The sequence below is a fragment of the Portunus trituberculatus genome, chromosome 26 (assembly GCF_017591435.1).
Source record: "Portunus trituberculatus isolate SZX2019 chromosome 26, ASM1759143v1, whole genome shotgun sequence".
Taxonomy (NCBI): Eukaryota; Metazoa; Arthropoda; class Malacostraca; order Decapoda; family Portunidae; genus Portunus; species Portunus trituberculatus.
In genome coordinates, this window is record NC_059280.1 from 3306668 (window position 1) to 3321207 (window position 14540).

Consider the following 14540-nt stretch of genomic DNA (forward strand, 5'->3'; position numbering starts at 1 on the left):
TTAAAATCAGTTCATGCGTAATACAAAAAAAAAAAAAAGTATCTGTGTTAATGTTTCTTTTCCTCATTTTTCCAGTTTCCTAGTAACGAGGAAGAGTGGAAACATATTGCTCAGGATTTTGACACCATGTGGGACTTTCCAAACTGCTTGGGAGCAGTAGATGGGAAGCACGTGCGCATTGTACCGCCAGCAAACAGTGGGTCATACTTTTATAACTATAAGGGTAGTGACAGTCTTGTCTTGATGGCTGTCGTCAATGCCAAGTATGAATTCATAATGTGCGATATTGGAGTAAATGGACGAATCTCTGATGGAGGAGTGATCCATGAAACCGTTTTTTATGAGAAACTTTGCAATGACGATCTGCATATACCTACACCTGCTGTGCCCAAAAACTCGCACACTGCTCTTCCATTTGTGTTCGTGGGAGATGAGGCATTTGCCTTGCGCAAAGATTTCCTGAAGCCATACCCTCAAAGAGAACTTACTCATGACAGAAGAGTGTTCAACTATAGGTTATCACGTGCAAGGAGAGTTGTGGAAAACGTTTTTGGCATTCTTTCATCACGTTTTCGCATTTACCATTCACCAATTAATATGAAATTGGAACACATAGATTCTGTGGTTATGGCTACCTGCATTCTTCATAATTTTCTTCGGAAAACTACAGGGGACACGTATTCTGTAGGTGATGGAAATACTGCTGACAACGAACCTCAGACCTTGCTGACAGGTTTGGAGAAAACTTACAGTAGGCGAGCTACGGAAGAAGCTCACCAAGTTCGGGACATGTATCAAGAGTATTTCAACACTGTAGGTGCATTATCATGGCAAGAAAGTAGAATATAAAGCTCCCCACCCTCTCCACTCATAGACACGTCTAAACCAACACCTTGTTTTGATCTGGAGTTGATGTACACTTGATGTGTGTTATGATGAGTAAAAATAGAGCATCGTGGTTTCACTAACCTCTTCCATACTTGACACAGATGTCCTCCGAATTTCTTGGTCTTTCAGGAACAGGAGCAGATCGTAATACCATAAATTAGGTGTGTAAACATCATCAGTACCAGCACCTGTAAAACATGATATTATTTAGTTTAGAAATTAAAGATTTGTGCCTGTAAGTAAACCCCATATAAGATTTAATATTATGGTATAAATTACAAATTATAAGAAAAGGAGTGGTCACCTTGAAAATAAACTGATATGTAGAATTACAAGACTTTTAGTGCTTCATGAAAGTAGGTTTAAGAGAAATTTGTTATATGCTGATAAAGTAGGTTTACAGACACTGTACCTGATTTCATTAGAGGACAAAACTTTCTTGGACTCTTTCCTGAAGGAGCTCCTCATGTTGTTAATCTTCTTTGTGACTAGCTCTCTAGTAGCATCGCCGTCCTTCTCTTTCAATTTCTCTACAAGCAAGTCATATGCTGCATTCTTCTTTACTTTATCTGAATATTCTTTTGACCTGATTTTCCTTATATATTTCAATAAATTCAGCCCAAAATTGGCGCTCTTTCTTGGTGGTGCAGCTGGTGGTTAGTGCGACAGACATGTTGACACTATGCTGCCGAGATTCACAATGACACGTGCCGCCTCATGTGCCCACACACACTCAAACCGGCCTGAACCGGACGTTGGCCGGACGGAAAAAACCTGACGGCGACAGATTCGTTCAGTGCGCAGGCCGCCTGAACGCCCCACACACGCTCAGTTTGGCCTGAACAGTCCTGTTTTGTTGAGGCGGCCGGAGAGGCCGCCTGAGCGTGTGTGGGGCCCTGAACGGGTGGCTACGGATGAGTTCTAGTAAAGTATATCAAAATAACAAAATTACAGTAATGAGAGAAAACTATCTTTTTAATGGCACACTGTCTTATTTTGTACTTCCCTGTTACTCGCCACAAATACACTGACTAATTCGTCTTTTCTAATCATTAATTAATCTATTTTAACTACCACTGCCTTCCTGTCTTTTTCCTCCATGTTTCCTCTACCTTCTCTCCAATTTTGACTATCCTATTATCCTCCTATCATAGTAAAAATAGTCACTTTGTAAAATAGTATCACATCTCACACTGCTATTTTTCCTCCACAGTTACCTATTGTTTCTTCCATATCTCCCTTCCTGTTTTTCCTCCATGACTTTCCTCCGGGAGACTCTTTCCTTAGTGTTTCCTCCACCTTCTCTCGAATTTTGACTATCCTATTACCCTCCTATCATAGTTAAAATAGTCACTTTGTAAAATAGTATCACATCTCACACTGCTATTTTTCCTCCACAGTTACCTATTGTTTCCTCCATATCTCCCTTCCTGTTTTTCCTCAGTGAATTTCCTCCGGCAGTCTTTTTCCCCCATGCCTTCTCTACCTTCCCTCCAATTTTGAGCTTGATAACGTATATCTTAGTACTGATAAGGGCCATTTTTGTCTGACAGTGTTATGGAGGTGATCTGAGTTATCTGGCTGAATGATTGATGCAGCCTTGCCTCGCCTCCACTGTGTGTTGCTGTGAGGGGTTGTTGGGTGTTGGTTCGTGAGTCAAGGCTCAGAGTGTACTGCTGGACTCTGTGGGGCATGTTTCACTGGTGTGCTTGTGGTTGTTGTCAATAGTAGTAGTAGTAGTAGTAGTAGGAATAGGAGTAGTAGTAATGATGTTATTACTACTATTTCTACTACTACTACTGTTGTTACCATGATTACAACTACTTTTACTACTACTACTACTACTACTACTACTACTACTGCTGCTGCTGCTACTACTACTACTACTTCTATTACTTACTTTGTGCACACAGCTGTTTATCCTTTCCTGGACACACACACACTCGCACACACACTCATGAACCTACTGGCACTTTCTCACTCCCTTATCTCTCTCTCTCTCTATATTTTTTCCCTAGTTTTTGTTGTTGTTGCTGCTGTTGTTGTTTGTCTTCTTTGAGTTTTCTTCTTCTTCTTCTTCTTCTTCTTCTTCGTAGTAGTAGTAGTAGTAGTAGTAGTAGTAGTAGTTACTTACATTTTGCATCTTGTTATCAGCTTAAAGGAACAGATAAGCGCTCTCTCTCTCTCTCTCTCTCTCTCTCTCTCTCTCTCTCTCTCTCTCTCTCTCTCTCTCTCTCTCTCTCTCTCTCTCTCATGACGCATTTTCCTCCTTCATGCACTTAAAAACATTCTCCTCCTCCTCCTCCTCCTCCTCCTTCTCTTCCTCCTCCTCCTCCTCCTCCTCCTCCTCCTCCTTCTTCATATATTATTGTAGTATCTTGAAAGGAAGGAGGTGATAAAGATAGAGAGAGTCTTTCACTCACTCACTCACTCGCTCTCTCGCTCTCTCTCTTGCCGTGTGTGGTTGTGGTGGTGGTGGTGGTGGTGGTTGTAGTAGTGGTAGTAGTGTTAGGAAGATGGAAGTGTCTGTGGCTCTTCTTCTTCTTCTTCTCCTTCCTAGTGTCTTCTGCGAGGTAAGTAGTAGTAGTAGTAGTAGTAGTAGTAGTAGTAGTAGTAGTAGTAGAAGTAGTTGTTGTTTGTTTTAATACTAGTAGATCTTGTTGTTATTGTTGCGGTAGTAGTAGTAGTAGTAGTAGTAGTAGTAGTGGTAGTAGTAGTAGTAGTGGTGGTGGTGGTAGTAATAATGATAGTAGCAGTTTGTTGGTGGTGATGGTTGTAGTGTTGATGTTAGTAGTAGTAGTAGTAGTAGCAGCAGCAGCAATACGATTATTATTATTATTATTATTATTACTATTATTATTATTACTATTATTATTATTATTATTATTCATTTATTTCTTTGCCTTTCAGAGTCAGACCTGCCTCATAGGTGAAGGAGACGTGGCCTGTACTGAAGGTAAGAGAGAGAGAGAGAGAGAGAGAGAGAATTGAATGTGTAAGTGTGTGTGTGACAGGAAATGGTAGATGAGATAACACACACACACACACACACACACACACACACACACACACACACACACACACACACACATCCGATAATCCTAACCATTGAAGAGTATCATTGGTCTGAGTTACAGTTCTAGGTGACAAATGATACAATGGTCACCTGGAAGTTAGTCAATCTGGTTTACACTCAAGACTTTCCAATGTTCCCTCAGCTGACTGCATATTTCCTGATTCTTTTTCTCGTTATTAGCACTGATAACGTAACTACCACTACTGTGTTTGATAGGAATATTGGTTTCATTCCTACAAACTTGCAATCCTTTACTGACCTCATTTGACCAATATTCCTTGAAGTTTGATAGGAATATTGGTTTCATTCCTACAAACTTGCAATCCTTTACTGACCTCATTTGACCAATATTCCTTGAAGTTTGATAGGAATATTGGTTTCATTCCTACAAACTTGCAATCCTTTACTGACCTCATTTGACCAATATTCCTTGAAGTTTGATAGGAATATTGGTTTCATTCCTACAAACCTGCAATCCTTTACTGACCTCATTTGACCAATATTCCGTAAAGTTTGATAGGAATATTGGTTTCATTCCTACAAACTTGCAATCCTTTACTGACCTCATTTGACCAATATTCCTTGAAGTTTGATAGGAATATTGGTTTCATTCCTACAAACTTGCAATCCTTTACTGACCTCATTTGACCAATATTCCTTAAAGTTTTAGGATTTACAGTAACCCGTCTTGATAATGATCTTATCTGAAAATGTTTAACAAATATAGAAATCGTGATGGCGGTGGTATAGCTGTTTATATATCCAAAAGACTATAATTCTATCTTATTTTCCGATTTCTCATTTACTGAATGGAATGTTTAGGTGTTGAAAGTGTTATAGCAAATGAAAAGTGTTTATTCATGTGTGTATATACTAGGTCCCCAGTGGTAGTGTCCAAAGCTTTCTAAATTGACTAAATGATACTTTTCTACTGCTAACAATTATAAGTAGGAATGGATTTATGTTTTTGGTGAAATTAACATAGATGCTCATGTTCTTGATTTTGTTAATGTTATGTGTTTATATTCATTTTTCCCTCTGATTACCAAAGCAACTACAATAACTGACACCTCTGCCACATTATTTGATCATATTTAGGTTACAAAATCTGAAAATAACATCAATAATTACACATTGCAGACTGATTTAACTGATCGCTTTCCAATCATTTCTCAATTCACAAGCCATCACTCTATCAAACTTGAACCAACATACTGTATATCACGAGGCGTATCTTGACACAATCACCATCACAAAACTTCAGTAACGATCTTTCAGAAGTTAGTTGGAGTGACGTCCTGGATGGAATCTGACAGCCCTGGCATGTCATATTCTTTTTTTTAATAAATTCGACTATTTATTTCAGAAACACCTTCCAGATAGAAGAATTAGATTTAATACCAATAATGAATGTAGTCCTTATGTCCTTATGGCCCTGAGAAACACCATTAAGGAAAGAGGCAGGTTAGAGCGACTGGCGCGTAAGTGGCCATTAACGTACGGTGAAACGTAGAGAAAATATCGAAATAAATTAACATCAACATTAACCCCTGCAGTACCATGATACGTCTTCATATATATTCAAGTTACTATTAGGCGATTTTAAACAGCTTTGGAGTCTCATGTGGGATTCAAATAGTGAAGATTCAAGACTATTAACATTCTGACCTCCATAGAACCTTGCTAGTGTCAATAAAATGGTCTAATCACACCCAAAACTCATGGTAAAAAGGTGTCCCAGTATTGAAGGGGTTAAGAACTGCTGGGAATAATTTGTTCATGGATAAATATAAATCAAGGAGATCCTGAATGTCACTGGAGATTTATTCTATACTTGGTCAAAATTCTCACACGTCAAACAACGCATTGAATCCTTTTTGTTGAGATATTACTAACAAGTTCAGTGATCATTTCCTAGCCAGTACTACATCTGAAAACACACCTAACAAGGATTACCTCCAGGACGTAAACAACCCTCTCTTATTTTCAAAGTATTTACCTCCAACAAACAATCTCGAGATATGTAATCATCTACGCTTCATCACAACAAATACTCCTGGCTATGATGACATTCCACAGAAATTATTAAGTCACACATCCACTTTGATATCAACACTGCTAACCCATGCTATAAACCTCACACTAAAAACCGGTATTTTTCCCAGTAAACTGAAAAGCGTAAAAGTAATCCCAATACATAAAAGAGAAGACAGGAGTGATATTAATAATTATCGTCCCATATCTATACTTCCAGTCTTTAGCAAGATATTTGAGAAAATTATATCTATTCGGTTAAAAGACTATCTGGAGACCAACAACATCTTAACTGATTGCCAACATGGTTTTCGCGCCAGTCGCTCTACTGAGTCCGCAGTTTTGCAATTTACTCATAATACACGGTGCTTCAGAAAAAGTGCCAGGATTTTGATCTCCATTTATTCAAGAACTAATAATGACAAAAGAACAAACTGTAGTGCTATCAAAAGCAAACTTGATGGCAATTTATCCCTTGTCTTAGTGAACTTCCTGAAGTTCATGTTTTCGATATGAGTGCCGCGTGGGTTGAAGCATGCTTTAAGGCGTACACAAATTCTCACCAACTTTCTGGCATGTCCCTGACCTCAGTCCTCCTGATTTTTGGTTCTGGGAGCTGCCAAGGCTGAAGTGTGTGCCAACAAACCATCAACACTCACTGAATTAAAGCAAAATGTGGAGGCATACACATCCAGTGTGACCCAACAGACATGCCAGAAAGTTGGTGAGAATTTCTGTGTACGCTTTAAAGCAAGCTCTGCAATGTGTCACTCAAATACAATGTTTAGGTGTATTTATTGATGATCACCTTAATTGGAATATTTATATTAATAATGTCTGCATGAAACTGTCTAGGATGTGTGGGATATTGTACAAGATACGGAAGCAACTCACAACTGAAGCCCTACTGAGTATTTGCTATACACTCTGCTATCCTTATTTTATTTATTGTGTCTCAGTCTGGGCCTGCACTTGGCCGTCTTTCATAAATAGATTAAAGATCATTCAAAACAAAATTTAGTGATGTATATTTTTTTATGGGTAAATTCGACTCAACATTCACAGTTTTTTTCTAATCATAAACTATTGAATTTCTTCGATATTCATAAGTGTTTTGTCCTTTTCTCCATCTGCAAATTCATTAAAAGATATCCAAATAATAACCTATTTAAATGTGTAAATTCACCGTATGCAACAAGAGGTGGGAACTTGAATTTGGAGTGCCCGCAATTCCGCACACAGTTATTCAAGCACAGCATATTTTACTTTGGTGCACAGCTATGGAATTCCTTGCCTCCTAATATAAAAGATATTACTAGTGTTACCTACTTTCAGTTTAAAAGAAAAAACAAAGAATATTTCCTTAGGTGTTCATAACTAGCAGCTTGCAGTCCATCATCATTCAGTTCATCTGCATTCTTCATCTCCAGAGTTACACATCCTTCTCTCACACCAAACACTTCACCTACACCACCCACCTCTTCCCAGAACTGTCTAATTGCCTCCCTGATCTCATTCTTCTCTGTTATAACTTCCCCATTCACTTTGAGACTCTCAACACCAACATTCTCTGACATATTCTCACCTCTCATGAACTTGTACCATTCACGGCCACCTTCCATGCCTTTCTCTCTTAAAGATTCAATCACACTTCTTTCACACTTCACTTTAGCTTCCATTATCATTCGCCTTGTGAGTCTCTGTTGTTTCACATATTCTTCCCATGCATTCAGGTACTCATTCTCTGCCTCATCGCTTTCATGTCTCTTTTTTCTCAACCATCTACACTGTCTACTCATTCTCTTTCGCTCCTTCCTGGCCTCTCTGATTTCAGTGTTCCACCATGGTTTGCATACTCTCTTTCTCCTACCTACTCTCACATACCCTATCTCATTCTCGGCACCACTCCGCACATTCTCAACCAGTCTCTCATTCAGGTGCTCCACATCATGTACCCTTACATCATCATCATCCCACCTTCTCTCACTCAGATCTACCTGAAAGTTCTCCCACCCTACATCTCTCTGTCTCCACCTCCTTTCCTTACCTGCCACTTTCACTTCATTCTCACTCTGCATCCGGCACTCCATGACCAGCAGATTGTGGTCAGACACAATATCCACCATACCATCCTCATCTATCCACGTGTGTGACACAATCTCACGCATTCTTCCATTCACCAGCATGTAGTCAATCGCTGATTCATGCTCCCTTGCATTCCAAGTCACTCGCCCCTCAGCCAAGGTTACATTGGTTTTGATCTTGGTTGGTGGGCCGTTTGCCTATGATAGCAAGAACACAGGCAGCTTGTGTGTGCTAGCGTTCCTCTGGTATCATAATACCAGGAACCGCGTTCCGCGTTCCGCGTATCATAGGCCAGTGTGATAGCCCCTTTAATGTGTAGGTGTGTTCACCTAGCAGTAAATAGGTACGGGATGTAACTGTAGGGGGTGTGGCCTCGCTGTCCCGGTGTGTGGAGTGTTTTGTGGTCTTAGTCCTACCCGAAGATCGGTCTATGAGCTCTGAGCTCGCTCCGTAATGGGGAAGACTGGCTGGGTGACCAGCAGACGACCGAGGTGAATTACACACACACATTATTATTATTATTATTATTATTATTATTATTATTATTATTATTATTATTATTATTATTATTATCATTATTATTATTGATATTATTATGATTGTTGTTGTTGTTGTTGTTGTTGTTGTTGTTGTTGTTGTTGTTGTTGTTGTTGTTGTTGTTGTTGTTGTTGTTGTGATTGTTATGGTGGGGTCACGCTACACCATTTTTTTTACCACGACGGCCCAGACGGCGGTACAGGCCAGTGTTCTGCCTGCGCGACCGTCCGGGGCGTCTTGGTCAAATGAAAGGTGTGCGTAGTGAGGCAAGCATCAGTGGTGTGGTGTGAGGGTGTTGTGGTGTGAAGGGCTCGTCAGCAGGCACCATCGAGGCACGGGCGCCCTGCACTGCACCTTCACTGCTATCCTCACTCTGCCCCCAAAGCCACAGCGCGTCCCACGCACCCGCACGGAGACGAGCCGAGGCACCCAGGCACAGGCGTCCTGCACCGCCAACATTGCTGCGCCCCCTCAGCCTCCCTCATATGCCCCCATCACCAAGGCACAGGCGCCCCGCCGCACCACTACTGCTGTCTCCGCCCCCCTGCCCCTCAGCCACAGCGCTGCCCACGCTATTGCAAGGTGTCTGGCCGCCGCCGTGTGGGGGGTCTGACAAAGAGCGTCACTCCTGATGTGAGAGCACGGTGAGGGTGCACGTGACGGTGCCGGGGCCGCCAGACAGAAGGCGTCACGTCATGGGCAGGCCAGTGTTGGGAGGGATAAGGGAGGGTCAGTGAGTCAGTGAGTCAGTGAGTCAGTGACCAGTCACTGACCCTCCCTATCCCGCCTAACACTGTGCCGCCTCACTGCTTGCCCCAGTGGTGGTGCGGCGGGGCGCCTGTGCCTTGGTGATGGGGGCATATGAGGGAGGCTGAGGGGGCGCAGCAGTGTTGGCGGTGCAGGGCGCCTGTGCCTGGGTGCCTCGGCGCGTCTCCTTGCGGGTGCGTGGGACGCGCTGTGGCTTTGGGGGCAGAGTAGGTATAGCAGTGACGGTGCATGGCGCCCGTGCCTCGATGGTGCCTGCTGACGAGCCCTGGGGAGACTCGCTCTGTGAGGAGTGCCTGCACCTCACCGGCAGGGACTACTCCTCTTGACCCCGCTGCCGGGCACCGCCCCACCACCAACAGAACAGCCTCTTGAGCCTCTTGAGGCACCTCAAGAGGCGAGAAGTCTTCTTGATTAGTTTCTTTGTAGATTTGTTGTTCATTTGTTCCTTTGTTTTAGTTTATGAAAATGTAACACTTTGATGCGAAATGAAGCAAAACAACACTTTTTTGTTGTTGTTGTTTTTGTTTTTTGTTGTTGTTGTTTTTTGGCGTGCTTCAGGCGGCTCTTTCTCCCTTGAGCCTCCACTAATGCCAACAGTGGACCACCGGCTCCCCTCCTTCCCTCCTTCCCTCCCTTCACTCCTACACTCCTTGCCTGTTTCTGCTTCAGCCGTCAGTGTTGCAGTGTTTGGTCCGCCTTCACCTAGGGAGAGCTAATCACGCAGTGTGTTCCCTCTCGCTTGACTCTCACTCTTGAAACCTGCACGTGCATGATCCAGGAAAGCTTAGCCCTGTGTGTGCTTAGAGGCAGTCAATACAAGAAGAAAGGCAAGCCAACACTCACCACTAATGCATTCGCTCAAGCACAGAGATCAAACAACAGACAAGTATCCATTAAAGGCAGCTGATGGAAACATTGTTAGTTCTGAAGGGGTTAAGCTTTCCCATATATCCATACTGGTCCGTAGATAGTTAGTACACCCATTCATCTCCCACGCACGTATCACCACGAAAGTATTGAGATATTGAATGTGTAAGTAAATGGTCTTCTCATATCCCTTCCTTCTCTCTGTCTCTCTCCCACAGACATAATTTTCAGCTGGTATTCTCAAACACTTATGCGCTTCACCTTCACGATTTCAAAAGCCTTTATTTAAGTTTGAAACGAGTTTTTAAGATGGAGAAGCACTCTTGAAAACACCGCTAGTCATCTCTGTGGCCTGGGAAAACAGTCCTAGGGAGAGACGGAGGTGGACAGAATAGTGGTGAAGGATTGAGAGTACTGGTTAACTCTTGCATCAGGGAGGTGGACAGAATAGTGGTGAAGGATTGAGAGTACTCTTGCATCAGGGAGGTGGACAGAATAGTGGTGAAGGATTGAGAGTACTGGTTAACTCTTGCATCAGGGAGGTGGACAGAATAGTGGTGAAGGATTGAGAGTACTGGTTAACTCTTGCATCAGGGAGGTGGACAGAATAGTGGTGAAGGATTGAGAGTACTGGTTAACTCTTGCATCAGGGAGGTGGACAGAATAGTGGTGAAGGATTGAGAGTACTGGTTAACTCTTGCATCAGGGAGGTGGACAGAATAGTGGTGAAGGATTGAGAGTACTGGTTAACTCTTGCATCAGGGAGGTGGACAGAATAGTGGTGAAGGATTGAGAAAATGAAAATAACTGTAGATGATGTCAAGAGATTCAACATTTAACTGTGACATTAGACCAAAGCACGTCCTGAATCTCCTTTCGACACCCTTTAGTTGACGCAATGCTCTCTTAATGGGATAGCATAGACTTCAGACACAAAAAATCGTCAGGAAAGTCAATTTGAGTTTTCGCCATTATAGGGTATCTAGATGCATTGCCGTTGCCAGACACGTGTTCATTTTGATTTTGCGAACATTTAAATGCCCAGCGGGGAATTTAAATGGATCAGCTGACTGGGAGTGTTGCCATATCATGTAGTGAAGATTTTCGTTTTGTGTCTTGCTGTATCGAAACCCAAAGTTATTCTGGTTGGTGTACGATACCTTGGGCTTGTCTGAGGGACGCTGGCTTGAACGTGATCCGTGAGGGAGGTACACGCATGTGACACTTGTGATCACATTGTGTTTCTCGTGTTGTTTACCTACAAAATGCCTAAATTATCGCATATAAGACTAAACACACGTGCGACCATGTCCAGGATTGCTTCTATCTACAATCCACTCAAAGCAAACGACAGAGTGAGGAGAGAATCGAGTCTCCTTCCACCACCACCAACGACCACCACCACCACCAGCAGCTGTTGGTTGCTTCCTCGTCCAGTTGCAGCAATAGTTTGTTGGGTAATGTTGAATGTGAGTTGTGGTGCATTGAGGAAGAGGCTAGTGGTTAATACACTACCTGTTCTAACACCAACAACTCATCACAGTGGAGTAATGAGAGAACTGCTGCTTGTCATTCCACTGTGATGAGTTGTTGGTGTTAGAACAGGTAGTGTATTAACCACTAGCCTCTTCCTCAATGCACCACAACTCACATTCAACACTACCCAACAAACTATTGCTGCAACTGGACGAGGAAGCAACCAACAGCTGGTGGTGGTGGTGGTGGTGGTGGTGGTGGTGGAAGGAGACTCACTTCTCTCCTGTCTCCTGTCGTTTGGTTTGAGTGGATTGTAGAAAGAAGCAATCCTGGACATGGTCGCACGTGTGTTTAGTGTTGTACGCGATAGTTTAGGCATGTTGTGGGTATGAAGCACCTCATGGGTCGTGTGGAAGAGCCTGAACCTCCTAAGATTGATTTGCATAAAGCTTATTGTATGATATGGCAACATTTCCCATTTTTCAATTGCCGTCACAGAAAAAATCGGTTTCTTTTTTTTGGGGGGAAACTACATTAAAAATAGAGGCCGCCGTGGTACAGTGGACCATGCGTGCTTTGGGGTCCGAGGGGTCTCCAAGCGCACGGGTTCGAATCTTGTCCACGGTCCGAGTGTAGGTTGGGCTTCCTCACTCAGGGCAACGGTTTCCTAGCGGGTGGGCTTTGAAATAGGAGGTACCACAAAAAGTATCCCCTTTAGCTCATAAATTCCCGTGAAAAGTCCACATGGTTAAAAAAAAAAAAAAAAAAAAAAGACCTATAAAATATATTAAGTAAAATTGATTGAGAAATGGATTGTTGTAGGAGTGAATCCTAGCCAAACTTTGAGAGGCGTTTTCTCAAGAATGTAGTTTTGATGCCTATTGATGCCTCTATTATTTCTAACTCATTTTTATTGTGTTAGTTTTTGTATGCAGAGTAGTCATGGTGTGTAGAGGATTTCTGTACGATTAATCAATTATATATAAAAAAAAAATACGGTTTACATGAAATTAAATTGAAAGATTCTTTTCATTTTTTTCATATTTTTACAATTTGTATATCGAAAAAAAAAGACAAAACATTTTTTTTATCAACTTTGATGAGTTTGTTTGATAGACATGGAAGTCCTCTTTAAAATGATGCTTGAAAATACACACTGGATGACCAAAACTAATACAGTAGATGCTATTTAAAAACAACAACAACAACAACATATTAATAATCAAAATTTCTTAGAATTAGATATGGCTCATGTGTATGGTAGCTTTGACATTTTGATTAAGTTTCATTAAATTCCATCCATTTTCGTTCATGATTCATCAAACTGTACACTGTCCCCTTCATGCTTTCCCTCCCACACTCTTGAGGGAAACCGTGATGGAAAATAAAAATGCCGAAAAAAAAAAAATGCCCAATGATCGCTGAGAAATGGCCAGTAATATGGGAAATGTCCAAAAATAAATGAGAAATGCCCAATGTACATCAAAATTGTTTATTGATATGAAAAATAAAATAGGCCAAATTAATGAGTTTTTTTTAATATATTTACTTGTGTGAGCTTTGAAATTAATAATCAAATGTTCTCTCTCTCTCTCTCTCTCTCTCTCTCTCTCTCTCTCTCTCTCTCTCTCTCTCTCTCTCTGCAGGAAATGATAAAATTGAAGAACTACACGCATTAGAGGAAGGAGGAAGAGGAAGAGGAGGAGGAGGAAGAGGAAGACAAGAATGGAAATACAAAGACGACGACGATGATGACGACGACGATGATGATGATGATGATGATGATGATGATGATGAAGAAGAAGAAGAAGAAGAGATGATGAAGAGGGAAGAGGAGAATAGGAAGAAGAGGAGGAAGAGAGAGGAGGAAGGAAGAAAGAAGAAGGTGAAGAAAGTTAATAATGATGAGAAGAAGAAGAAGAAGAAGAAGAAAAACGAAAATAAACAAGAAGAAGAAGAAGAAGAAGAAGTAAGAGGAGGAAGAAGAGCTGGAGGAAAATCAATAAGAGGAGAGAAGATTGAAGGAATAAAGGAAGGAAGAGGAGGAGGAGGAGGAGGAGGAGGAGGAGGAGGAGAGGAGGAGGAAGAGAAAAGACGGAGAGAAAAGATGGACGAAAAAAAACAACAAAAGGAAGAACTGGAGAGAAAATGGAACCAGCTGGAGAGAAAATGGAACCAGCTGGAGGGAAAATGGAACCAGCTGGAGGAAAATGGAACCAGCTGGAGGGAAAATGGAACCAGCTGGAGGGAAAGTTGAACCAGCTGGAGAGGAAGTTGAACCAGCTGGAGGTAAAATGGAACCAGCTGGAGAGAAAGTTGAACCAGCTGGAGGGAAAATGGAACCAGCTGGAGGGAAAGTTGAACCAGCTGGAGAGGAAGTTGAACCAGCTGGAGAGGAAGTTGAACCAGCTGGAGAGAATGTTGAACCAGCTGGAGAGGAAGTTGAACCAGCTGGAGAGAATGTTGAACCAGCTGGAGGGAAAATGGAACCAGCTGGAGAGAAAGTTGAACCAGCTGGAGGGAAAATGGAACCAGCTGGAGAGAAAGTTGAACCAGCTGGAGAGAAAATGGAACCAGCTGGAGGGAAAATGGAACCAGCTGGAGAGAAAGTTGAACCAGCTGGAGAGAAAATGGAACCAGCTGAAGAGAACATTGAACCAGCTGGAGGGAAAGTTGAACCAGCTGGAGGGAAAGTTGAACCAGCTGCAGGGAAAATGGAACCAGCTGGAGGGAAAATGGAACCAGCTGGAGGGAACGTTGAACCAGCTGGAGGGAAAATTGAACCAGCTGAAGAGAACATTGAACCAGC

The 14540-nt window shown here is 42.2% G+C and overlaps 2 protein-coding genes across 11 annotated transcripts in view; both read left to right on the plus strand.

Annotated features, from left to right (window-relative positions):
• The window catches only part of LOC123509335 (protein ANTAGONIST OF LIKE HETEROCHROMATIN PROTEIN 1-like), a 31606-nt gene extending 18169 nt beyond the window's left edge, over window positions 1-13437 (plus strand). For 3 of the 6 annotated variants that reach the window (XR_006676179.1, XR_006676181.1, XR_006676180.1), the window contains exons 4-5: window positions 3799-3844; window positions 13378-13421. Coding sequence is in view for 3 of the 6 variants with exons in the window: in XM_045263562.1 (XP_045119497.1) it covers window positions 76-849 (774 nt within the window). In the remaining 3 variants the exon portion in view is untranslated. Of the gene's footprint in view, window positions 1-75; window positions 988-3798; window positions 3845-13377 lie in introns of those variants that run through there. The other 3 variants (XM_045263563.1, XM_045263562.1, XM_045263564.1) reach the window with 2 other exon arrangements.
• A 338-nt stretch (window positions 13438-13775) lies between these two features.
• Window positions 13776-14540, plus strand: part of LOC123509336 (putative leucine-rich repeat-containing protein DDB_G0290503) — an 8194-nt gene continuing 7429 nt past the window's right edge. For 4 of the 5 annotated variants that reach the window (XM_045263568.1, XM_045263566.1, XM_045263569.1 and 1 more), the window contains exon 1: window positions 13962-14540. This exon is cut by the window's right edge. In XM_045263568.1, coding sequence (XP_045119503.1) covers window positions 13963-14540 — 578 coding nt within the window. In that variant the 5' untranslated portion in view covers window position 13962. The other variant, XM_045263565.1, reaches the window with a different exon arrangement.